Source organism: Gopherus evgoodei, chromosome 6 (assembly GCF_007399415.2).
Source record: "Gopherus evgoodei ecotype Sinaloan lineage chromosome 6, rGopEvg1_v1.p, whole genome shotgun sequence".
NCBI classification, from domain to species: Eukaryota; Metazoa; Chordata; order Testudines; family Testudinidae; genus Gopherus; species Gopherus evgoodei.
Genome location: NC_044327.1, coordinates 83,276,340 through 83,302,553, shown reverse-complemented (window position 1 = coordinate 83,302,553; position 26,214 = coordinate 83,276,340). Strand labels below are relative to the sequence as shown.

Here is a 26,214-nt window from a genome sequence, read left to right as displayed (position 1 = left end):
TTGGGGTAGCCAATCTAGATCCAGTAAGCCGGGCCTACACCTAATAAGGGACCCTAGATCTTCACAGCAAGCTCCAGTTCCACCAAGCAGCTAAAGCTTGTGGGGAGACTTGGAGCATTTTTGTTGTTTTTACCTAATTAGTTGATATTTCGTGTTTGTTGCTGTGGGATTGGCTGCTTACTAATTTATTCAATATCCCAACTTCCCTTACCAATTCCCTTTCCCTGTTTTTAATTTACCCCTGTCCTGTCAAGGTATAAAAAGGTTTTTTACCTTATCTATTGGCCTTTGATTTCCTGTATACACCTCTACCTTGATATAATGCGACTCGATACAACACGAATTTGAATATAATGCAGAAAAGCAGAACTCCTGGGGGGCAAGGCTGCATGCTCTGGCAGATCAAAGCATGTTTAATATAACGGGATTTCACCTATAATGTGATAAGATTTTTTGGTTCCTGAGGACAGCGTTATATCGGGGTAGAGGCAGGAGCGGTGCCAGGGTTTCTGACGCCCTAGGCGGATGGCCATTTCGCCGCCCCCCACGGCCCTGGTGGACCTACCGCAGTCATGCCAGCAGACTATCCACTGGTCTAAAGGCTCTAGTGGACCTGCTGCAGGCATGACTGCAGTAGGTCCGCCGGAGCCTTTAGACCAGCGCACTGTCCGCCGAAATGACTGCGGCAGCTCCACCGGAGCATTTCCAGCAGCGGACCGTCCACTGGCATGACTGCGGTAGGTCCACAGGACCCGCCTGCCGCCCCCTCCAGCAAAATAGTGCCCCCTAAAAATTCTGGCGCCCTAGGCCATTGCCTAGGTCGCCTAAATGGTAGCGCCGGCCCTGGGTAGAGGTGTATATAGTAATGTCCTAGAGGTCATTGAGCTATTAGTTTATGCATCCAGCCACTAGGCAGAGGCAGTGAACACAGACAATCCCTTGGTCCTAAGGTGGGTCCCTGAACCTTGGAGGAGGGCACAATAAGGAGCTCTACCACACTTGGAAGAGCAGAGGTGCCCCCAGAAGGGGCTGTGGCAGATAAGACAAACACAGACATATCTTTTTTGAGACTATAGTGTTCACTTCATGAATGTTCTCTGTACAGGTTATAGGTATCACTGTTGGTTAGAAATTGTATTCTATACCATGGGGGAGGGCCATTTCAGCACCTCCAGGAACTAAAAACATTGGTGGGTAATTACTGCAGACTCTGGGACCAGTAAACAGATCCAGAGATGCTTGCCACCCCTTTGAGGGGGTTTGGATATACTGATTCTGGCTGGCTTCCAGAGCCCCAGAAGACAAAGGAAGAGTCTGGGTAAAGGACCAACTTGAACTGACAGAGAGCTCTTCATTTTGATAAAAAAAAGTTGACATGCCTTTTGTCCAGAGAGAAGAGAAGGGCACCCTGCAGAAGGCTTGGAAGGACTGGAACCTGCCAGGGACTCCCTGGGATTGAGGGGCAGGGTAGGGGGGGCACCGGTAAGCTTAAATATGCATTAGACCCTGCTATTGTTTTATGTACTTTCTCTATAAAGCTTTTCTCTTAAAATCAAATACTCTGCTGTGGGCAGAGAACCTCTTTCCTCCTCCTTTGGAAAAGCTGTTTGGTTACTGGTAACTGTTGGTATAGCCTTTGGAAAGGATGCAAAGCACAGGGGCTGGAGAGTAGTCAAACCAGCTGGGATAAACACAATGAGGTGCAAGGAAGTTGTGAGACTAAACCCCTGGTCAGAAGGCAAAGGGTCACAAGTCTCTGCCCAGAGAGAGGTGACAGGTAGAGCTCAGAGAATGGAAGAGGGAATTCCTTGAGCAGACCATGAAGGGGGATCAGAGGTGCAGTTATCCCAAAACTGTGATAGGGCTGCATGGAGGAAAGGATATAATTAAAAAAAATGAAATCTGAGGTTGCCCTTAGCATTTCTAGTTTTCCCACAGTGGTTGGTGTTGGAGAGAGAATAGACAATGACATCGTGGGTCCCAAATGCTGACCTTGATGGCTGAGATGCACTGCCCCATCTAACTCCTTCTGTGAGGGGCTTTGGACTACTGAGTCCGTGCTGTGTGAGGACTCTCTGGATGTGGTTCTGGCCCGCCCTTATTTTCATGCTTGCTTTTAAAGCATATGGTTCATGAAACTCACTCACTCTCCTGACTCAGTGAGACTTTTTCTAGTGAGGGTGAATAAGTGAATTAAGCTTCAAAGGAATGAAACTTGTTACAAATCCACCTGATAAGCCTGTAGATCCAAAGCATATTGGCATAGCAGTGGTAGTGAATCAGCCTTTGTCTGCAACAAAAAGCTTGGCTTCCCCATCTAGCTTATTGTATCTGACAGCCAAAAAAAATAAAAAATAAAAAAAAAATAAAAAGAAAAAATAAAGAGAAGCTTTGGTTAGGTGTTTTTTAAAATTAAGCAATACGAATACTCACAACAGGAAAATCCCGGAGATTCTTTCAATGCTTTGACTGCTGACAGTAGAGAATCAGCCTGAGACTTGATCTGAGAAAAGGGCCAAGAATAATACATGTTGCATTATTGTCTGTAATCAAAATAGTGTCATGGCTTCCAGTTCACTCTTGCTATTGCAGGGCACGATCAGAGCTAGTTTTTCTTCCAGTTCTGGTCCAGGCCCTGTGTTTGCCTTAATAATTTTGCTGAGTTATCTCTCAGCATGAACTCCAGCTATCAAAACATTTACAGATCCCATTTAACTTCTTGGCATTTTTTTTAAAGAAGAAAAGTTTCTTCATTGCTTTGGTGATGGGGGCTATGTCATCTGCTTGCTCTCCAAACGAGTTTTCTGTAAGTGTGAAAAAAGTGCACTCCTAATGTTTTGGTTGGGAAATCTTGGAGCTTTCAGACAGCATAATTAAGCAGCTCATGATGTGTGATGGCAGTAATCCCCCTGCTAAGTATGAGACTTAACACCCCTGTGCACAAGAAAGAAGTTATTTTGAGAGAATACACTGCTAGTTAAATATATTTTATTAGTTTCATTAGCAACTTTTAAAGCTTCTTAGAGGAAGTCTATAAGAGCCAAATTCTTCTTTCTGTTTGGTAGGTCAGAGGGGATAAGATAAGTGCAAACAGCAGCCAAATTTGACCAGTACCAGGGGAAACCAGGACTGGCACCTAAGTGAACTCCCTTTCCTAAATCCCACTGATGGCCTCTCTGCCAATTTTGAAATAGGAGATGGAGTGCAGAGCCTGAGCACATCTTCTCTATGTAGGCAGCATCATTTCCTACCACACTTTTGGGATTTCCATTTGAAATCCCTAGAGGAGTTAAATGAGTTTATTTCAGCATTAACTCTTCCTTCTTTAGCACATTTACCTCTCCTGTGCTAAGGGAATAGCACGTGGAGAAGACACAAGTGGGCAGTAGCATGAATAAGTTGTCCTACGATGAAAGGAAGGACCAGGGGTACAATGAAGCGATATTGGCTCTTTTTTCTGAGACTCCAAGATACAAAGGGTTTCCCCATTGTAATTAGTACATTCAAGTTGGTGGGTGGGGTGCAGAGAGCACAAATAGGTCCTTCCCTCCTGTTCCTTCCCTTACAGTATACGCACAAGAAACTCCAATAATTTATCAGCCAACTCTCCCTGAGCAAAGAGGATACCACCTAATTTTGTCTTCCGCAATCACAACACCAGCGTCTTTGTATCGGGGTAGAAGCATGTGTTCCTCAGCACTTGTTCATAGGGCTATAATGAGGGACTACATGGCTCACACATCCTATTGGAGTAGTGCAATGTCAGCACCATGTCTTCATCAACCACCATTTGGCCAGAGAACCTCTTTCCTCATCTTCTGGAAGCAGTTGGTTCTTACAGCCATTAATGAGCTCTAAAACTTCTTTTAAATTGAAGTCAGAACTAAGGAACTAGATGGCAGACACTGGTCTTACTCAGCTCCATGCATGTATTACAATTCTCTTTCTCGTTTAAATCTCAGAAATCAGAGACTTCTGTTTGATGCTAGTGTAAATCAGATCAGTACCTCTGGACTATCCGATAATTAGCTTAGAAATATTTCTCCTATGTGCCCAATGGACAGAGGAAACTTTTTTCTTTTTTCTTTTTTGTTTTGGAAAACTGCAGAGCAACTTTTAAAAGTTTTCAGATTTATATAACCAGACTCATCTACAGGTTTGAGAGTTTTGCTTGATTTTGTTTTTATATTTGGTCATGATGATTATTACACTGTTGTAAATGCAGGTCATAGTAACATTGACACATAGATGTGTCGTTTCTTTTCAAATTGGACAGGCTGATTGCAGGCTAATTTCTGGTAGTGTCAGTGTGTGGTTAATTGGAATTTTGTTCGGACACATATACTGGGGTGATTTTAAACTAGAAGTTTTGGATTCTAAGTATCTAATTTTTTGGCTTGAACAAATGAAAACTGACATTATTTTAACATAGTTATTTTTTATTTTATTTTCACACTAGCATTCTTGAAAGAAATTAATCTTTATACAATACACTGTGGAATGCCAAAAGTATGATTGGTTTGCCACCTTTTTGCATTCTTTGTGCCTTCAGCTCCAAAAAGCCCATAGCATGTCAAATAGGTGGTAATGGGCAAAAAGCTGGACTCTCTTCAGGCAGTTTGCCCCATTTTAGTTTACATTTTTCTTTAAATGCATTTTTTGTTTTCAGCATTTATGAAGTTTTTGCTCATAAACTGAGCTTCAGACACAGATGGCATCTTTGTTACACCAGCTGAATTTAGAAAACAAACCAAATAACTTGGCCTCTGGTCAGGGGCAGCTCTAGTATTTTGCCGCCCCAAGCACGGCAGGCAGGCTGCCTTCGGCGGCTTGCCTGCGGGAGGTCCCTGGTCCTGCAGATTTGGCGGCGTGCTTGGGGGAGGTCTGCCAAAACCGCGGGACCAGTGGACCCTCCACAGGCATGCTGCCTGCCGCTCTGGCAGCGACCAGCAGAGCGCCCCCCGTGGCTTGCCACCCCAGGCACGCGCTTGGTGTGTTAGTGCCTGGAGCTTCCCCTGCCTCTGGTCTATCATTAGACAGATTCAGTAGAAAGAAGGGCACTCCACCCACCACTCAAATGTGCAGTATTATTAACATTGCAAATTCAGGCAGATTGAAAAGGTTTCTTCTTTATAAACAGCTCTTTGTTTGACACTGATGAGTAGATTTTCAGCAGGGCGAAGGCACAATGTGAAACCATGAAAAGGTGTTCCCACCATTTGCAGATGTAAATCCAGTAACAAGAGGCAGAAGTACGCAGAATGGTATGCACAATTCTATGTGTGGGTGCAAAAATGTGGGCCCCAATTTTCCACGATTTAAATCTGAAATGTCACGGTGTTGTAATTGTAGGGGTCCTGACCCAAAAAGGAGTTGGGATGGGGGGAGGTGTCACAAGGTTATTGTATGGAGGTGGGGTTAGGGTACTGCTACCCCTAACTTCAGCTCTGAAGGCAGCACAGAAGAAATGGTGGAAATACCACAATCCCCCCTAAAATAAGCTTGTGACCCTTCTACAAACTCCCTTTTGGGTCAGGCTCCCCAATTTGAGAAACTCTGGTCTCCCCTGTCACATCTGTGTAGTATAGGGTAAAAGCACACAAAAGACCTGATTTCATGGTCCATGATTCATTTTTTGTGGCTGTGAATTTGGTAGGACCCTACCTATAATAGTAGGCGTACTTCCCCTGTGGTCTAAGGAGCTCAGAGAAGCATTTTGCCTCCTGATGCTACTCAGTGTGATGCAATTCTGTACTGTCCCTTACTCTGAACCATCATTAGCAGGTCTTAATGGCTACAGTGATTTATCCCTAGGTTAGAAATTCACTACAATTTGTATAAGGAAATTCATGGCATGAAATTGATATTACAGCTGTAATAACAAATCACACTGCTTCTAAGAATGAGGAAAAAATTAGCCCACTGCCTTCTTTCACACTTGCATTCCTTTCAGGCCTAAACCAAGTGTAATATTGATGTGACTGGACCTGCTCATGGGACGCAGTCTCTCCATCTGTCTTTTGCTAAGTTATCTAGAGACATATACATAGGGGAGACAGATCACATGTCCAATGTGGCTAAGCCCCTCTCCCCAGCAATAGGAATTTTTGTATTCTGGTCCAGAGAAGATGGGAGAAAACTCAACTTCTCATGACAAGCAACTTGAATTTACCCTACTCTCTTTAACTGAACATTTTTTACTTTATATCTAACTAGCTACTATCTTCAGTCTAGACAGAGGAAGGTGTCAAACACTGCACCATTCCCAGGATATGGGTTTTAAGTTTGTTATTATTTTGGTGGGTGAAGGAGAAGCTCTGTTTGATTCTAAAACAAAACTCCAAAAAAGTTCAATCACAAAAGGACTATTTACAATGGAACTGATTCTAAGACACAGGAATCATTTTGTTCAAACCCCATGAGTAATTTATAAGTAGAAAGGTGTTACTTGGAGATTAATATTCACTTGAAGCCAAAGTGCACAAGGGAGCTTCTGGACTAATTTGTCTATTTCAGCTAAAGTCACAGACTCAGGGCATACCATAATGTGTCCAGTGCTGATTCTCTTTTTCTTTTCATTGGGCATGCTATCAGTAGTCAACTTGTAGAAGTATCACTCTGAAAATTGATTTACAGCAGCCATTGAAGAGCATTTCCATTCTTTGAGCCCCGAGAGAGATCCTAGTGATGACTAGAAGGGCCAAGTAAGAGGCTGCAGATCTAAGAGAGTAGATTTGCTTCCACTGAGAAAAATAAGCACTATCAAACCATGTTCCAGGTTCACTGAGTGCACTGAAGTCACAATGGCTATTTCAGCCTAAGGCTCAAGTAGAAGTCACACATGGTTTGGCTCCTCTGTGCCCTGCCTGCATGTTGAGGGGAGGAGTCTGTCTCCAACCACTGCATAATTCCTTCACAGAAAGGTCACAGATTCAATCTTTGTGCTGTGTGGTGAGTGGGTGAATTTCATGTGCATGTACATAGTGTGAATTTTGGGCAGATCTGGTTCTCTGGCCACAGAGCACACATGCAAAATTCGAAGGGAAAGGCCTTGTTCTAAATATCTTACAGAGGGAATGGGACTAAACTGAGTTGGTAATGGAAAGTGAGTCTCAACCTTAATAATGGAGAGGCAGTCGGCACTGGAGTATCAAGAGGGAACTGATCAGTAAAACTCACTTTTGTTTTTATTCCTCTAGGCGACGTGTTCCATGTGACACTGCCCAACAAGCTAACCTTTGAAGAAGCTAAGAAGCAGTGTGAGAAAAGGGATGCAGTTCTTGCTACAGTTGGGGACCTGCATGCTGCCTGGAGGAATGGCTTTGACCAATGTGACTATGGCTGGCTGGCTGATGGCAGCGTGCGTTATCCTGTGTCTGTGGCTAGAATCCAGTGTGGAGGAGGTTTGCTTGGGGTGAGAACCCTGTATCGCTATGAGAACCAAACAGGCTTCCCATACCCACATAGCAAGTTTGATGCCTACTGCTTTAAACGTAAGATTTTTTTATTATGATTTTAACAATGCATTTCGGTCACAAAAGGGTTTAACCTGCCATTTTGCTTGATTCCATTCCTTACAGAGCATGTATATTGTAACAAAAGCATTTCTTTACTGTGGCTTTACAGAACAAACAAAGAAACCAGACAGAAACAACTCTGTTAAAATAACATTAAGGACAAGGCAAGGCACTATGGAGAGAGAAAATGTTGAGATAAGGTTCATCAGTGCCCTGTTGTTCCTCAACAGTGTGGCACACATTTTTCAACAACCTCCCACAGTTTACTGGATTTCCTAGCGCTGTGGAACTGTAGGTGATGCAGTGCATGGCCAAAGTGTGGCTGAGTTAAGGTATCAAGGCCTGGTCTTACAACATATCCTGACAGCAGTATTTCTCTTGATTGATATCAATAAAATCCTTATTTCCATAACTAGTCCCATTAAAGTTAAGGAATAAGAGGTATTTGCATGAGTGAACATTGAAGTACTGGGCGTTTAATTCAGGACTTCTGGTTTCAGTGACAGTAAGCCACACCCACTCAGTGTGTCACTCCGTCCCCCTCTAGTGGAGGCTGGGCCACATATAGAGATTGATGAGTCTGTTACAGAGCTAGATCCTTAGCTCAATCAGTAGTGTTTTATGATCCCAATATCCCAGTTCAACCCCATGGCTGATGACACACCTAAGGGTGTGGCATAACATGACATGCTGACTGCTCTCAACTCTAAGTGAAGTCAGTGGGAGCTGAAGATGCTCAGCACATTGCTATACAGGGTGCTCTTGTTTTTTGTATTTTTAAATAGTTTTTTTCCCCTACTGTTTGTGGGTCAGATCTTATAAAACTTTGCTCACAGAAGTAGTTTCATTGACTTCAGAGGGACTACATGCTTAAATAAAGACTATATTCATGCAGGATTGGTCCCTTACTCATCTACATGATAGAGTTTGTCTTTTTTCAATTTACTTCAATTTTATTAATAAAATTAAAAAAAAAATTTTAAAAGCTCGAAGTGAAATGAAGTATTTTATTTCAGGTCAAACAAAATATTTCATTTGATGCTAAACAAAAGTTTAACTTTTCAGCTTTCCAGAAATTTCAAAGAAAATTAATTTGGAGTTCACTCAAAATAATTTTTTTCAATTTTTTGGAATGGCCAGTAAACTGAAAAATCAGTTATTCACATAGCTCTACTTCTGAGAAGGGTTGGGTACCTTCAGATCCATTAGATGTCAATGGGAGAGCATCCAGCTCTTCTGATAGGCACCTGGCATGATCAGGCCCTTAATGAGTACAGAATATGGCTCTCTCTCTCTCTCACACACACACACACACACACACACACACACACACACACACACACACACACACACACACACACTTATATTTATTTCCATGACCGAAGAGGGAGGTAACTGGTGAACACTATGTCATCAGATTGTAGCATTTGGTTTTATTTAGTACTGATGCAGTATTGAATGGGTGAATACCCATTCATCAGACACATTCACCCACGAAAGCTTATGCTCCTATACATCTGTTAGTCTATTAGGTGCCACAGGACTCTTTGTTGTTTTTTACAGATCCAGATTAACTATGTCTAGCTAACTAACTAACTAACTAACTGATACTAGAGAGATTGTGACATAGTTAATAATCTCTCTCTTGCTCTCCCTAAAGTGAGACAATTCCACACTGCTCTCAGGACTGAGGCTTAAATGTCACAGTGTAGCTCGGTGTGTCACATGAAAATGCAATATACCAGTGATTCTCAAACTTTTATAGTGGTAGCCCCTTTCACATAGCAGGCCTCTGAGTGCAACACGCCCCCCCATAAATTAAAAACACTTTTAAACATATTTAACACCATTATGAATACTGGGTGCAAAGCGGGGTCTGGGGTGTGGCCTGACAGCTCAGGACCCCTATGTAGTAACCTCACGACCCCCTGAGGGGTCCTGACCCTCAGTTTGAGAACCCCTGCAATATACAGTCACTGTGAGGCTCTGTGTGATACAATAATCCCTGATCTGAAGCTCAGACACAACTGTTCCATATGAAACTGGTTAAGAGCACTCGTTTGCAGCAGTCACCACACTGCAATCTTGGTTTCTTAAAACCTTGCACAAAACCTCAGTACGATGCTTAGTGCTCTGTCAGTATTTTCATAATGTATCTTATGTTTTTCCCCTAATACTTGAACGCTGACATTTATGGGTCTTGTGTTAATGAAAAGTAACATTAAAGAATTGTTACATTCATTTATTAGATCAGAGGCTGCTAATTGGAAACACACAGCGTTCCTCTGTGGCAAAATCAAGCAGAGTTATCTAGGTAGCGCCAGTGCCTAAAGTCTGCAAAACAGATCCAAGTATCGCTGAAAGCAGTGCTGTCACATGTTTACTGTGTCCCAGTAAACTTTCCTCTGCCTCATAGATTCAAAAGCCAGAAAGGACCATTATGCTCATCTGGTCTGACCTCCTGTGTAACACAGGCCATAGAACTTCCCCTAAATAGTTCATAGAGAAGATCTTTTAGAAAAACATCCAATCCTGATTTAAAAATGGTTAGTGATGGAAAATCCATCATGACCCTAGTAACTTGTTTCACTGGTTAATTACCCTTACTGTCAAAAATGTATGCCTTTTTTCCAGTCAGAATTTGTCTAGCTTCAACTTCCAGGCATTGGATTGTATTATACCTTTCTCTATTAGAGTGAAGAGTCTGTTGTTAAATATTTGTTCCCCACGTAGATACTTATAGACTTATAGATAATCCAGTCACCATTAAAGCTTCTCTTTGTTAAACTAAGTAGACTGAAGTCCTTGAGTCTATCACTATAGGGCATGTTTTCTGGTCCTTTCCCCATTCTCATGGCTCTTCTCTGAACCCTCTTCAATTTATCAACATCCTTATTGAATACTGGGCACCAGAACTGGACATAATATTCTAGCAGCGGTCACACCAGTGCCAAATCCAGAGATAAAATAACTTCTCTACTCCTTCTCAAGATTCCCCTGTCTATGCATCCCAGGATCTAATTAGCTCTTTTGGCCAGAGCATTACATTGGGTGCTCATGTTCAGCTCCAAATCTTTCTTGTACAACTGCCTGAAAGCCAGTGATTTAACTTTTTGACTGTTATGCACATTATGCATTTAGTAAGTGAAATGGCAATGATTAAGGACCTCAGTTTACCACTTTCACTCATGCTGAGTAATATCCTCTGTGACTTTGAGTAGTCCAATTGGAATCTGTGGGACACATGTAAACATATGCTTCTCCACAGGGCCACCCAGAGGATTCAGGGGGCCTGAGGTCTTCAGAGGCAGGGGCCACCCGCCGCCGAATTGCCGCCCAAGAGTCGGAGCGGAAGAAGCTCCAAGGGCCTGGTCCCTGCGAGAGTTTTCTGGGGCCCTCAGAGCGAGTGAAGGACCTCGCTCCAGGGCCCCCGAAAAACTCTTGTGGGGGCCCCAGCGGGGCCCAGGGCAAATTGCCCCACTTGCTCCCCCACCCCCCGGGCGGCTCTGCTTCTCCGCTCAAGAAAGGACAGCTGACTCTGGCCCTTGTGGAGCCAGCTAGTGGATTAGATTTTTCAAATGCTCCAAAGCAACAGATCTGTGCCAAAGGAGGCATCTGTCTTAATCATTATCAAAACAAACCTTTTATTTAAAAAAAGGAGACACCTCTTTCTTCAGCCTAGCATGAAGTCTTTATTGTGATTCAAACTCTCCTTGGTAGAAATTCTATATATATTGAATTTAATTTTGCAATTAAAGTTAGAAGAAACCTCCAAACCACATTCTGAAGATTGCTAGTCTAAAAAGTGAATTAAATAGGTGTTTTTATTTTTCATAATATATAAACCAGAAACCTGGACAATAGATTTAAATTACAAAGCACAATTTATTAGCTTCAGATAAAATCATGAGCTAAGAAAAAAATCTATCTATAGTACAGTTAAGTTTAAGATTTACTTAGTTTGCTTTCCAGTTGCAAAACCATACTATACAAATAGTCTTGACTCTGGAAAATAAAATTGGCTCAGACTAATAATTTGAGATTTGAAGTCTAAAGTCTTGTTTTATAAAAATAAGAGACCATCACTTTGATCGTGATTTTTTTTTTTTTGCTCTACAGAAACCATATGGCTTATTATCTTTCATTTTCTTCTTGGTTGCTTACAGATCTTTCTGAAGTCTTCTTGTAGTTTAACCTCTGTTAATTGTTTTGTTGTGTTTATTTCCTACAGCTCACGTTTAGTCCCTTATTCTGCAAGGTACTTAAGATCATGCCTAAAGTGTTGACTTTGACCATAGAGTTAAGCATGTGCTCCAGGACTTTGCTGCATCAGGGCTGTCATCAAAAAAGTCTTTTATTTGTTAAAGGCTAAGATTGCTTTTGGTGGGAGAGGGAATGTTAAAAAAGAATTACCTACAAAGCAAAATTTGCAGAACACTGATGCTCAGCTGCGGTGGGACAAAATATTATTTCAGCCAAAAGTGACTTCATTTCTAATGGATACTGGTTTTATGGCCACTCATTACAGAGAGGAAAAGGTGTTTTTTTTTTCTTCTCTTAGGGCTTGATTGAAAATCCATTGAAGCTTGTGGGGGTCTTTCCATTGACTTCATTAGGCTTTACATCAGGCCCTTAATACTGCAGCAGCTAGAGAGTAAATCATGGACTACTTTTTTTATCAACCACTGATTGGAGTATGGAGGTTTATTTCTTTTTTGACCTGCTTCAAAAAGTGGACTTGATGAGCTTCTGCATGGGCATGTTTGCCGGGCATGTTTCATAAGGTCCTGATGTAGTATAAGGCCCTAATTCATCTAGATACTTAAGTACTGTAGGCCTCAGCTTAATCATGTGAGTAGTTTTATTGATTTCAAAGGGACTATTCAAGTGCTTAAAGTTAGAGACATGCTTAAGTGTCTTGTTGAACTGGGGCCTACGTATCCTGAAAATGTAGAAATACTGATTTGTCAAATGTAAGTAAAATTAGTATTGTCTGCCTCTAGAGAGTAAATTAGAGAGACATTTCATATTAAACGTCTCTGTTAGTGGTCTCAAAGTTAAAGCATTTTGTTCTCGAGCCATATAGTGTGTTTTCCTAGATAAAATTATTAGGTCTTAATATAACTCCACTATTTTAATGACCTTATTTAAACAACAGTGAAGAAGAGGGAAGAAATCTGTTCCAGAGTGAAAGCATAAAGTAAACAGTTGGAGAATGAAAAAGTACAGCATCTCTACCAATTCGCATAGGGTCCATCCAAAATCAACTTAATTCAGGTTGTTCTTAATATAAAAGGAATCAGTTGAAAGCAATACAAGGTAGCCTTTGATGTAAGCAGCAGTTGTGGAGATAATTTGCTTTCTTGCTGCTAAAAGAGTCATGCATTTTATTAGGAAAATCTGTCTCATGTCTTACATCAGAAGAAGCACAAAGAAGACAGCCTCTTGAACACATGGTGCAAGGAGTACAGTAATGCAAAACATCTGGATAGAGAAGCAACCAGTTAAAACTGGAGTTGGAACCTATTAAAAAATCAACTCTTTTTTTGTACAAGGCAGAAAGAAATGCTGTTAGATGTCTTCACTGAGAAGAAACATCTGTGTCTCAGCTCATTCTTCTCAGTTAAGTTTACAGATCTGAATCATGTCTATGAAAAATGTATACATCATATTAGTGATAAGGCACTTACCTAGTGTAGCTGAAACAATCCTAGAGATGGTGTTAATCAGCACTGCTCCTTGGATTTCAGTTTGCACCAGCAGAAAATTTGGCCACCTAGCTGTAAACTGAATAGAATTTATATTGTATTCTTTTTCTTCTTTAGGAAACAAAATGTATGTTTGTTTGTTTGTTAGAGTTGGTCAATTAGTAATTGCTGAACCAAATATCTGATGCATTTGGCCTTATTTTTTTGGTTTGTTTATTTCTGCTCACTCACTGAATGTCTGAAAGTTTTTATCAGGAGATTAGCAGTTACTAAGTAATGAATAGGAAGTAACTGCATATCAGGCATGAATTTGTTAAACTTTTAAGATTTGCAAACATTTTAATGAAAACCTGGCAGTCACCTAAAAAGTCACAAATAACTAGTATTACAAAGCCCTCAAATAGTAGTGAATCACATTCTGTCTCTTTATTCATAAATATATTTTGATGCTGGCTTTATTTTCTATTTTTCCCCATCTCTATTTAATGTTAATATTCTTTAAAACAAACAATAAACTTTGTTCCCACTGGAACAGATGTTAGAGAGTGGCTCACACCAGAACCTTGTATCCAAACACCCCCAAACTTCTGGCTCCTGATCCAAACTTAATGAATGGATCTAACTCCATACTGGGTATGGACCAAGCCCTTGGATCCTAATGCTCTGAACTTTGATGAAGTTTGGATCTTGATTTGGATACATCCAGCGTGTCCATTTCAACGTATAATCTAATAGCTTGTCTGTAAGGGCAACATTTTCAAAATTAGGTGTGTGAAACTTCAAACCTACATTTGTGTAGGCCTAGTTTATGCACACAAATATCTTATATGCATGAAGAAATGCCTACGCCCTGTTGTCCTTTCATATATAATGCTCCCAGTGCAGCTGTACCACTTCAGCGCTCTAAGTATAGACAAACCCTGAGAGACATCTAATTAGCCATGTGCATGTGAAAATACCTGATACATACATACGTATTGGGTACTCCTGAGCATGAAACAAATGGATGTGCTCAATTTGCATGTTCCTGTATTCACCCGTAACTTCTTCCCCCTCTCTGCCTGTCTCATTGTCTGTTCTAATAGTCTTTTCCCTGTGCTCTTAAATTCTGGACGTCTAAGGGCTGGTCCAGACTGGGGGGGGAAATCGATCTTAGATACGCAACTTCAGCTACGTGAATAACGTAGCTGAAGTCGAATATCTAAGATCGGATTACTCACCCGTCCAGACGGCGCGGGATCGATGTTCGCGGCTCTCCGTGTCGATTACGGAACTCCGTTGGGGTTGATGGAGTTCCGGAATCGATATAAGCGCGCTCGGGGATCGATATATCGCGTTTAGATTAGACGCGATATATCGATTCCCGAGCAATCGATTTTAACCCGCCGATACGGTGGGTAGTCTGGACGTGGCCTTAGTGGTTAATAGATTCTTCTTTGCTCCATTCTCTGGAATATCTCCTTTCTGTAAATGTGACCCTCTGAATCCTGTCTCAAACCTCATCTTTCTCCCTGCCCCAGGTAGGAATGATAAAACTTTCGTATCATATGCTGAGTCTTTGAGTTTCCCTGAGCTCATTCATTAATTCTGAAACCCAGCTTTTGGCCTTTGTCCCTGTCTTCCTAAAACATTGTAACTATATAAACTTCTTGCATGTTTGTGTAGGGATTTTAATTACCTGATTAGATACTTAACAATGCTTTCATATGAAAGAGGCTGTAGGTTCAATTATGTTCTGCTGGGATAGCTAGTGCTGACATATTTATGTACTAAAAATCTTGAAATTGTCTATGTCCTAATGTTGGCTGTAAGGGCCATACTCCAGTCTTGATCCGCAACTGCTGTCCCCTTATTGTTTTGGTGTTTTAAAGGGCCTGATCCTGTTGTCCTTTCATATATAATGCTCCCAGTTTTGTGTGTGAAGGGAAGCAGGATTATGCCTTTTTAAACTGTTTTCCAAAAGTCAACTTCATTGCAATAGGAGGTTTCTGATCCTACCTGTGGGTATTTTTTGGACCTCGGTGGACTATTGTTCTCACTTTCAGACCTAATCTAAGTGCCTCGGAGTATAGTTTACATGGATTACAGCAAATCTTATGACATTATAATACAGTGTTTTAGGACGGCATGCTAGTTTCTGTTGCCTAAGCACACTCCTGTTGCTGTCAGGGTTCCTTTTTGTGACATTAGAATCAGTACAATAAAGAGCAATATGTTTGTATTTTGTTGACATTATGTTGTATGAAGACCTCTGAAAATGTTAATATAGCACCATGAAACTAATATTACTGACATTGCTTTTTTGCTCCTGCTTTTGTTGTTGTTCAGCAATGCAAGAGATTCCCTCCCCCAGATCTGAGGATGCTGCCCTCACAGCACTTCCAGTTCAGGGAGCAAAAGACAGAATTTTTATGAATAATATTGTATCCTAAACTAAAAGTAATAACATTTAATTTCCTTCCATTACTTAAAAACACTCAATAGCACCTTTAAATTAAAACAAAATCTGGCAGACAAATACTTCGGCTAAAGGCAAATTAATTAAAGCCATTCTGTGAAAAAATACTGTTCTCACCTTCAGCCCTAATCTAACTTCCTCAGAGTATAGTGTATGAACTCAAGCAAATCTTGTGGCATTGTAATACAGTGTTTTTATGCTGGCATTTAAAGCTGTACTGAATTCATAACCTTTTCTAAAACATTTTGTCATTTTCATTCATTCTGTTCAGGTTTAACATTTAGTTTGCATCAGAAAAGTATAAAAATGGGTTTATTTATACCCTTTCTAACTGATTCTTTAACATCTTTTTTTTAGGTAAACAAAATATATCAGAGTCTGCATCTGTTGAGCTGGACATTCCTATGGAAAGTGAGCCAGCCAATCCATTAACAGAACTAAAAATAATACCTGAGATAGCTACTCTAAAACCCAATATCCCTGATAGTTCACTCACTGAATCAGAGATCCCATCTTTGGAAAAAGTGATCCTGGAAAGCAAAAAGGAAGGTATAATACTAACTCCCAGAGGGGGTGAGAAAAAACAAGAAGAGAAGATGCTTAAGGAGAACATTAAGTTAACCACTATTCTACCTCAAATTGTCACAGATGGCAAAGTATATTCTTCTGAATCATTGGAAATGACTAAAACTGATTCTACACCTAGGCTAGCAATGAGTACACCTATACAAAAGGAGTTGGAGCACACTTATTCTGCAGTAGAATTATCTAAGAAATCAGATATTTCTAAAATCAGAAAGGAAGTTTATTTGTCCTCAGTAATTTCAGAGCATAGAGCAGCTACAAGTGCGATTCCCACATCACTTCCAATCACAGATTCGTGGGAAGATTTTGAAATTGAAAATACACAAACTGTTGAAAGTCAGACTGAACAAATAGAGGTGGGCCCAATGAGATCATCTGCAAATGCCACTGTGAGAGAGTTTGCTGAAACAGAGACTTCAGTTACACTAACGAAGGAGGAAATGTATCTTAGTGCTCAACCTACAAAAGAATCAATGGAAGCAAAAACTCACAAGAAACTAACAGCTATTGTAATTCCCAAAGATCTGCACACTGATCATCATGAACCTACCACAGAGGAGGAGAATGGCAAAGGAAGCAGATACACTGTTAAGCCTGACCACAGAACTTTGGCTTCTAGCAGAATCCCAGAATTAGAAGTAATTACTGTATCAAAGACATTCTTAGATGGTCATACTGTAACTGCTAGGGCATCTTCTACAGCAAGTGAGTCAACTCCAGCAGTTAGAATTACAGACAAGCTTATTCTGTTTGATAATGAGGGATCAGCTGAAGGAAGCAGAGAGGATTTGGAGGATGTGCAGACTACCGATGCTCTTGAAATTTCCTTTGGAGTACCTATGTCTACATCTGTACCAGCAGTTAATCATACGGAAGCTGAGGCCATCACTGTCTCACAAGGTACCACTTCAGCACAAGGGGTAGTAAAGGGAATGGAGACTGACATCTACCCATTTCTAAAAACAGAAGGCTCAATCATCTTAGAAGACACTAGAAAGCCTGAATTGAGAACAATTGATGTTACAGCCCCTTATATCACAGCAGTTATTCCTGATTCTGATAAGGACAAAACAGAACCTAAGAGATATGTTGCTAGTGAGAAATTCACACTTGCTCCTCGAGTTTCAAGCACTCCACTACCTACTGATAAAGATCAGGAAAATGTGACAGAAGATTTGCTTCATTATGTGAAAACATATGAAGCTTTAAGAACAGGAGATGGTATCTCTGGAATGGAATTTTCTACACCTTCTCCAGGGCAAATTTATATTGTAGAACATACAAAGCACCCTGAAGAAGCAATTTCAACAGCAAAAGATAAAACTAAGATAAGTGTTGAGCCAACAGAAACAAAAACTGATGAACAACGTACAGCTATATCAGCTGATATAGATCAGGGTAAAGATATTACAAGTGTCTACCCCACTCACAGAGCTATAGAACTGGAAGTGATCACAGTATCAAAAATATTGCTGGATGAAAGCAATGCAACAATAAAGTCCTTTCTGCCATCCGGGCCAGCGTCAAAAGTTACAAAATTACCAACTGCCAGGCCCCCTGTCATGGAAGTGACAGAAGGTTTTACAGAACATGCAGATGTTGTTTCAAGGTATCATGATACTTTGAGAACATTTGCTCCTGCACCAGAAATGAAACCAGAAGAAACCACTGAAAAAGCACTATTTACTGAGGACCTTACATTTACAGATAAAGAGTTCACAAAATATGCAGTCACAGAGGGTGGCCAGATAAGTACTGTAACAACCGTGAAAGAAGAATTATCTTCAGTGACATCCACTACTGTAAAAGCCTATGAAGAAAAGGTTGTACCTAGTGCAGGAACAGAAGGGCAACAAGATGATTTGATTGAGGAAGGAAGCACTATTGAGCAGGGTCAAGATCTAGGAATCTCCAGAGCGATAACTACTATTCACCCATATGTGGAAACTCAAGATATAGAAGGAACAGTATTTCAAAAGGAACACTCTACCAAAGGTGAAGCTATGGTACAAATGGTTACTGCCACAGAGTCCACAGCATCCATGTCTAAAATGGATGTGACATCTACTCAAGTACATGTGGAAACAGATGATCAGGAAGTTGTCGCTAAATCTGAATCTGCTCAGACCAGTGTTACTGAAAGACAAGATGTGATCCAAATTACTGAAGAAACAGTGGAAGAAAAACCATATGGAATTACTGTGGAGCAATTGGCTACTGCCACTGATTCAACTGCAACTACTTCTAAGGTATATGAACAAAAGACAACTTTAGAACCTGAATTGGCTCACACAGCTATTACTGAAAGGCAGGATGTGGACATAATTACTGAAGGATCAGCATATGATGAAATACATACAACTACAGAAGCTTTCGTGCCTGATATAAAGATAAGGGATTATGAAAAAGTTCTAGCATCTGGTGAAACAACCACTGAGACCATACAGCTTGTACTGTCTCCAGAAGTTGTTGCTGTTACTGAATACAAAGTAAAGACCACTGAAGTTATGCCAGTACCACCAACCACTGAAACTGAAGTAGATGAAGGTGGAGTACCACGTATCAAACAAGAAAATGAAACAGAAGGCAGTAGTGTGGTGAGTTGGGAATCTGAGTTACCTTCACATACAGTGCCAACAGGTCCTTCTGCACCAGAAGGTATTACTCATCAGATTGAGAAGTCTACTTCTGTGGAAAAAGTGGAAAAATTTACAACCCATAGTCTGGAAGGTTCAGGAATATTGGAGGAACCTAAAGGAACAGAACCAATTATATTTTCAACTATTGGAACAGATAAAACAACTGTTCTAAGTGCAGTAGACAAAATCCAACCAACTTCAACTACCAAGCCTTTTGTTACTACAACGCCGCCATGTATAATTAACGGGGAAGATGAGGAGGAAACAAGCATAGACATGGTAATAATTGATGAATCTATTTCTCCCAGTAAAATCACTACTGATGATGGTCTGACAGTGGAAGGCAAGACAGTGGAACCAGAAATTGATAAAGAATATTTCACATCATCAAGTGCCACTGCAGTTGCACGACCTACCAGACCACCCAAAGTTGAGGAGACCACAGAGGTTTTAGAATCTGAGGAAGTGTCTCCCTCTATTCCAGACATGAAAAATAAATCTGACATAACATTATTTGTTATTGCCATTACAGGGAATGATACAGGTAAGAGTTTTCCCTTTAGACCTATGACCTATGTCCATACAGTTTGCCATAATAGTAATATTTCACAATATACTGTTTCAGGAGTTATTCTTTGAAGCACAGCTTTGTCTAAACTGGAGTTTTTAAAGCTTTTCTATGTATATATTGATACTAATTATTTAAGATAATTTAGAAATGTACATTATAATTGTCTTTGAGTCAAATTCACTACTGTATTGTACTATATAAGTACAAATGTATTGTACTTATTATTAGGAGTTGTAAGAATGGTGTTTGTCATATTATGTACTCAAATCACTGTTTGGATTTTGGTTATCTGTGACACAAAGCATTTTAGTTTCACAGCTTCCATGCCATACATTACTATTTTTAAATGTAGCATTAGACAGTGTTAACATTCCATTTGTCTGTAGCCATTAACAATGCTATTTACAGTGTGGTCAGCTAAAACATTTGGGAACATCTGTTACATCTACAGGTGGATGTTGTGGGATTTGGGGGGCAGAATATTTGCCATGGTGTATCATCATCATTTTCCTGATTACTTTGCAGAGTCCGTGATGCAAATTACCATAATTTGCACAAGTTCATGAAGTTCTTTAGCTGAAGGCACTGTATTTGCATATGCAGCTTTAATTCCATGGGTTTCCAGAACAGAAACTGCAAAACTACATTGAACTAAACTAGCATTGAACTAATCTACCAATTCCTGAATTAAAATATTGTATCAGACAACTGGCCATTACTTGAGATCATTCGTATAGTATTAAGTTTAAAAAAAAAGAGATATGAAAGTGCTGAGAAAAGGGAGATTAATCGAGGTATATTGTAGGGTTTGTAGAATTTCATGCCATGTTTAATTCATTTATAATGATTTTTGCCACAAAAATATACATTTTATTTTTCTTTTAGCCTAGCAGAATATGATGCTTTCTGTATGATTACTTAGAGGATTAATTTCCCACTTATTCATGACCATAACTACCATTAGTGTAAAGAACTTGATCCAACTCCCATTATAATTAATGCAAGTCCTTTTATTGATTTTAATGGGAGTTGGTTTGGGACCTAAAAGAGTTGTGTGCACCAATCAAAAGGCAAAAGTAATACCGGGTAGTAAGCGGAGCTTGTACAGAGTGCAATTTTTTTACTTTTTCTTATTTTGTACTATATATATCTACAATATTTAAACTGCATAGTCTTAACAAATACATTGTGAACAATTGGGGCTTAATATCAAAATTAGACTGGAAAGGATTACATGTTTTTTTTTAATTGAGCAGTACTTTTGTTACTGGAATATGTGACATATTAGCAGCATTGTGGGTTTGTGTTCTGCCTAGTGCCTATATTTAGAAGTCACAATTAGATGAGACACTCTGATGAGCCACATCAAATGATTGAGGTATGTGGATTGGATTTAAGTCAGATACAAAATACTCTTGAATTCATGAAAGTTCGATTAAATCCATTCGCTATCTAAGGATCAGATTGTGGAGTATAAGAGGCCATTTACTTGTATGCACGAGTATAACAATACCACAGCTTACTGTGCATAGGAGAAAGCAGTCTTCACAGAGATGCTATATCCTTCCCTCAAGCCTGGGTCAGGAAGGGTGGGAGGGTTTGGGGAGTGAGTGTAGCCTTGACTCCTCGTCCCCCAAGATGAAGGTATGCCAGGGCAACAGGAGTGTATGCTGAGGCAGGTCTCAGTTCACTCTTTCTGTGGAGCACCAGCAGTCAGGGGAAGAAGGGTGCTGTGATTCCCTGGGTCACAATTCCCTCCTGAGATGCTCTGGGGCAACACAAGAGTGTGCAGTCATTTTCTGTGGGCCAGATCTCACACTAATGATCTAGCCCTTAGAGCAGAATTTCTTCAAACTTTACCTTCTGTTAGAGTTTCAAAACTTTTTAAATCTCTCTGTGTGTATTTGTGTATGTTTGTGGGTATATGTGTCAGTGGTTGAAGCTTTAACTTCAGTCAGTGGACCTTTAAAATTTTGTCACTAAGGATGGTTTATTCTACCATGTATGAATCAAAATAACTCTTTCTGTAAAATAAGGTGGAATTCCCCAAATGGCAATTTCTCTACTGTGTTCAAAAAGAAGGGATTTTACCATCTTTTTAGTGCAGGATTAGAATGAAAGTTTGTTTCCCTCCTCCCCCCAGCCTGTTTTCAAATCTGACAGCCACTGTATGTGAATTTCCCAGCCTTAGACATCTAATCAGATAGCTGCCCCTAAAGGTGCTTTTCTTTTGAGCATTCTGACCATTTTTTTTCATTCCACACAAGTACTAGAAAACATTTGCAAGATCTCATCAAGCACATTTTCAATTCACTGCTTCTTAGTACATAAACTTCCTTTTATTCTGAAGGAAATACATACATTAAGTGTTAAGGAGGAGACAATTTGACAGAGATTACTAACACATGCACCTCACCAGAAGTTAGTTACTACAGAACGTGATACAATCCATTTTTCTGATACGCTTTGCAATGAAAGTTGATTCATAGTCATCAGGGAACTATATAAAACAGTGTCATTAACTTGTTGGTTCTCAGCTAAGGGATCACAGGAAACAGTATTCAGAATTACAGTTATCTTTAGTAAACAATGTTTGTCCTCATTTGCATTAGCATATTTTCAATAAAATATATTTTAACACTCTTAAATACAACAATAAACTAGGGATGGAAAAAAATCCTGTCAGGATTTTGAAGTACAAAAAGTGTAAATATCTCCTTGCAAATAGCAACTTTCTTATCAAGTCCTGAAAATAATACCAAAACAATTACAAGATGAGCTGAGGTATGTATAGTTCAAGCTATTGTATATAAATGTCTCCTCAGTAGTATTGGTACATTTGTGTGAGTCAGTTCTCTACCTTCCTTCGCCTCCTTTTCTTCAGTATATGTTTGTGCTGGACAGGGCTGGCTCCCGGGGTTTTGCCACCCCAAGCAGCTAAAAAAAAAAAAAAAAAAAGCCACGATCGCAATCTGCGGCATTTCAGTGGGAGGTCCTTCACTTCAACCGGGAGGGAGGGACCCTCCGCCGAATTGCTGCCAAATAGCTGGACCTGCTGCCCCTCTCTGGAGTGGCCGCCCCAAGCACCTATTTGGTAAGCTGGTGCCTGGAGCCGGTCCTGGTGCTGGAAACAATAGTTCACCTCAATAGCGGAACAGGACTCTGTGGAAGTAGAATAGTATGTTTCATTTCACATCATTGATGTGACTTGTCCAGTACAGTGGAAACTTGCCATTATGCTAACATGGTGAAAAGCCAGTTTCTGCAACTCAATTTCACTATCTGTAGTGGGCGTAATAACAGTTAAGTACCTCATACAGGTGTTGTTAGTCTTAATTAGTTATGAGCTCTATTTTCCTTTTGCCTCTCGTTAAGGGAGTAATTTGGGGTTACCCGACCTAAGTGGAATAGTGTCTTGGAAGCAGAATTACATAAGAACATAGAATGCCCACACTGGCTCAGACCAATGGTCCAGCTAGCTCAGTATCCTCTTTTCCAACAGTGGCCAATGCCAGGTGCATCAGAAGGAATGAAAGAATAGAAAATCATCAAGTGATCGATCCACTGTCACACATTCTCAGCTTCTGGCAGTCAGAGGCTAGGGACACTCAGAGAATGAAGTTGCATCCAAGACCACTCTGCTTAACAGCCATTGGTGGTTCTATCCTCCATGTACTTGTCTAATTCTTTTTTTAACTCCTTTATAGTTTTGGCCTTCACAACATTCCCTGACGTTGAGTTGACTGTACATTATGTGAAGTACTTCCTTTTGTGTATTTTAAAGCTGCTGTTTATTAATTTCATTATGTAACCCCTGGTTCTTGTGTTTTGTGAAGGGGTAAGTAACACTTCCTTATTCACTTTCTCCCCATCATTCATGATTTTATAGGTCTCTATCTCTTCTTATATCCCTTCTTAGTTATTTCTTTTCCAAGCTGAGACGTCCCAGTCTGTTTAATCTCTCCTCATATGGAAGTTGTTCCATACTCTTACTCCTTTTCATTGCCCTTCTCTGTAACTTTTCCAATTCTAATCTATCTTTTTTGAGATGGGGCAACCAGAACTACATGTGTTATTCAAGGTATGGGCGTACCAGGGATGTATATAATGGTATTCTGATATTTTCTTCATATTATCTATCCCTTTCTTAATGGTTCCTACCATTCTGTTAACTTTTTTAACTGCTGCTACACACTGAGCAGATGTTTACAGAGAACTATTCACAGTGACACAAAGATCTTTCTTGAGTGGTAACAGCTAATTTAGATCCCATCATTTTGTACGAATAGTTGGGATTATGTTTTCCAATGTGCATTACTTTGCTGTAGCCTCCTCCTCCTCCTCCCCCCCCCCAGCCCGCACTTGTATATGGCTGTTGAGGCCATACCCAAGACTTCTTTGGGGTGGCTAGAGTCCTAGTGAATTGTAGCAGAAGGAACTCCCTTGCTTTCCTGAGCTAGTGACTGTGCCTATGGTCAGCCTCTGAGGGAGGTGGAATGGGGAAAGGTTTCTTGCACTTTTCCCCTCAGCTTCAAAACTGCGCATGGGCCAGCCATAACCTGCCACCAACTTTGTTAAAGCACTTTGATGCCTTTAGAAGGTGTGTGTTATAGATGTATGGCACATTATTATTATTTATTTATTATAGACCCATATAGGAATGATGTGGAATATTGACTAGATTGAATGAAACTGAATTAAAAATATCGACTAGGATATTAGGTTATTCTAGACTGTCATAAATTAGTTCCTCATATAGTACAGTATATGTCCCAGTTTGATTTTAAATATACGTGCGAGAAATGTATATTTGTATCATTCAACTATTGGACTAGATGACCAAAGATAGCATCTCCACAATGATTTCTCTTCTTGTTCTGTCCACAGATTAAATAGTTAAACATCTAACTGCAAGTATTTTTGCCTGAAATTAATTGTGGGTGCATAAATGAAGTTCCAGTTACAAAGAGGTGTACAATTGCACCCATGGAAGATAGTTGAGGCCTGGCTGAAAAGCAAGCCCATTATGTTATATTTTGGCAATTACGCTGAAATGCTGATAAGAGAGAGAATATAGCTGAATGGATTAAGCTGCTTATTTGTATAAGAATACAACAGTTTTCCTTGAGAGAATTTATTGGCAAACAGCCCATGCACTGGCATGTGAATGAATCTGAGGCAGGTGCACAAATTATGAGGAATATAAAGCATGACATTTTCTGACAGTCTATGGGACATGGGCAGGTCTAGGACAGGTATGCAAATTAATGAGGAAAATATCTTTATATATGGGGAAACATCCCCTTTTTTGTCATAAAAATGACAGTGTGCAAGTTCCATAATGGAATATGCTTTAGACTTTATTTACTTGTATAGAACTTCATGCCATTCTCTTTTGCTTATGATCAATGTTGAATGGGACTCAACATGGACAGGAAAAACATCCTTGCACTGCATATATTATCATATTAGTAATTATGATTACATGATCATAATTAGTAATTAGTCATATGAGGCTTGTCTTTCATGGTGGAAAAACAAAACATGCTATTCATGATCCTGGTATGTTACATTAGCTCCAGTGGATTGTAACAGTGAGTTATGATGCTGTAGCTGGAAGGCTATGAGTTAGCAGCTGAAAAAAACCCCAAAGGAACTTTTTTAGCTCATAAAGCTTTTATTAGCTGAAAAATGCTAGTGGGGGTGTGGTGTGGGGTGGTTTAACAGTGGTTGAGGGGATACTGAAAAAACAGCTTCTGTCTGTATGAGGAGTAATTTGCACACCTGCATTTTTGGAGTGTTTACTTAGTGAATACATTGGAAGGTGCTTATTAGATCCAGGGTTTCACAACCGCTCTGTCTGGTTTTTTGTCTCCTCCAGCCTTGAATAGAATGAAAATGAGGGAACCTGTGCTTTGTGGGTGTGGCATTTTATGAAAAGAGATTGCAAACATTGTGTGTGTTTAATATGTGATTTCTGTTTAATATGTTTATTTCCTGCCTTGGAACAAAGTGTGTGAAATTTGAATGAAAGTAATTACCTTAAACACAGCATGTGGATTAATCATGGCCATCAACCCCAAAACTTGCAAATAGAGTCATAATTAGGGCTCTTCATTGAGAATGCCCATCATGGGCCAGAGTATTCACATAAAATAGTACTTTATAATGTTTCAGTGGAACTATTCATATGAATTTTAGTATATCAGTGGGAATAAGGCGCTCACGATTTGACCCCAACTAGTACCACTGATGCTAAGGGGACTATTGATGGAGTTAGGTACTACTTAGTATAAGAGTATCAGAATCTGAACCCATGTTCAGTGGGATTTGATAGAGTAGCACAGGGACTTGCTAGATGTCTTTATATATATGCATGCCAAAATTAGATATTCACAGGTTTCACACAGGGAAGGATAGTATAGAATTGGCCTGTATCTAAGTACTGTCGGACACATTTTACTTTTCTTCTGAAAAGGACGAGTTTTCATTCCTGGCTGGCTCAGGTCGTTGTCTCACAGCACTGATGGCCACATCTGACCATACTTCCTTGGGTCAGGGTGTGCTGTCAAGCATGGTAGACATGGTAGCCAATACCATCAAACCCTGCTGGCTCTTTCTTTAGTTTTAAGTAGGAATCCTACTCTACTGCACATGTGTGTACTGGGTAGTAAAAGACTCCCTACACTCTACATGCCTGTGCAATACAGGGTAGCATTTTCCCCTTTAAGTGTGA

At 40.1% G+C, this 26,214-nt stretch overlaps 1 protein-coding gene across 3 annotated transcripts in view; it reads left to right on the top strand.

Annotated features, from left to right (window-relative positions):
- VCAN (versican) overlaps positions 1-26,214 on the top strand; it is a 133,405-nt gene that overhangs the window by 45,502 nt on the left and 61,689 nt on the right. For 2 of the 3 annotated variants that reach the window (XM_030567057.1, XM_030567055.1), the window contains exons 6-7: positions 7,200-7,493; positions 16,041-19,451. In XM_030567057.1, the coding sequence (XP_030422917.1) occupies positions 7,200-7,493; positions 16,041-19,451 (3,705 nt within the window). The remainder of the gene's footprint in view (positions 1-7,199; positions 7,494-16,040; positions 19,452-26,214) is intronic. The other variant, XM_030567056.1, reaches the window with a different exon arrangement.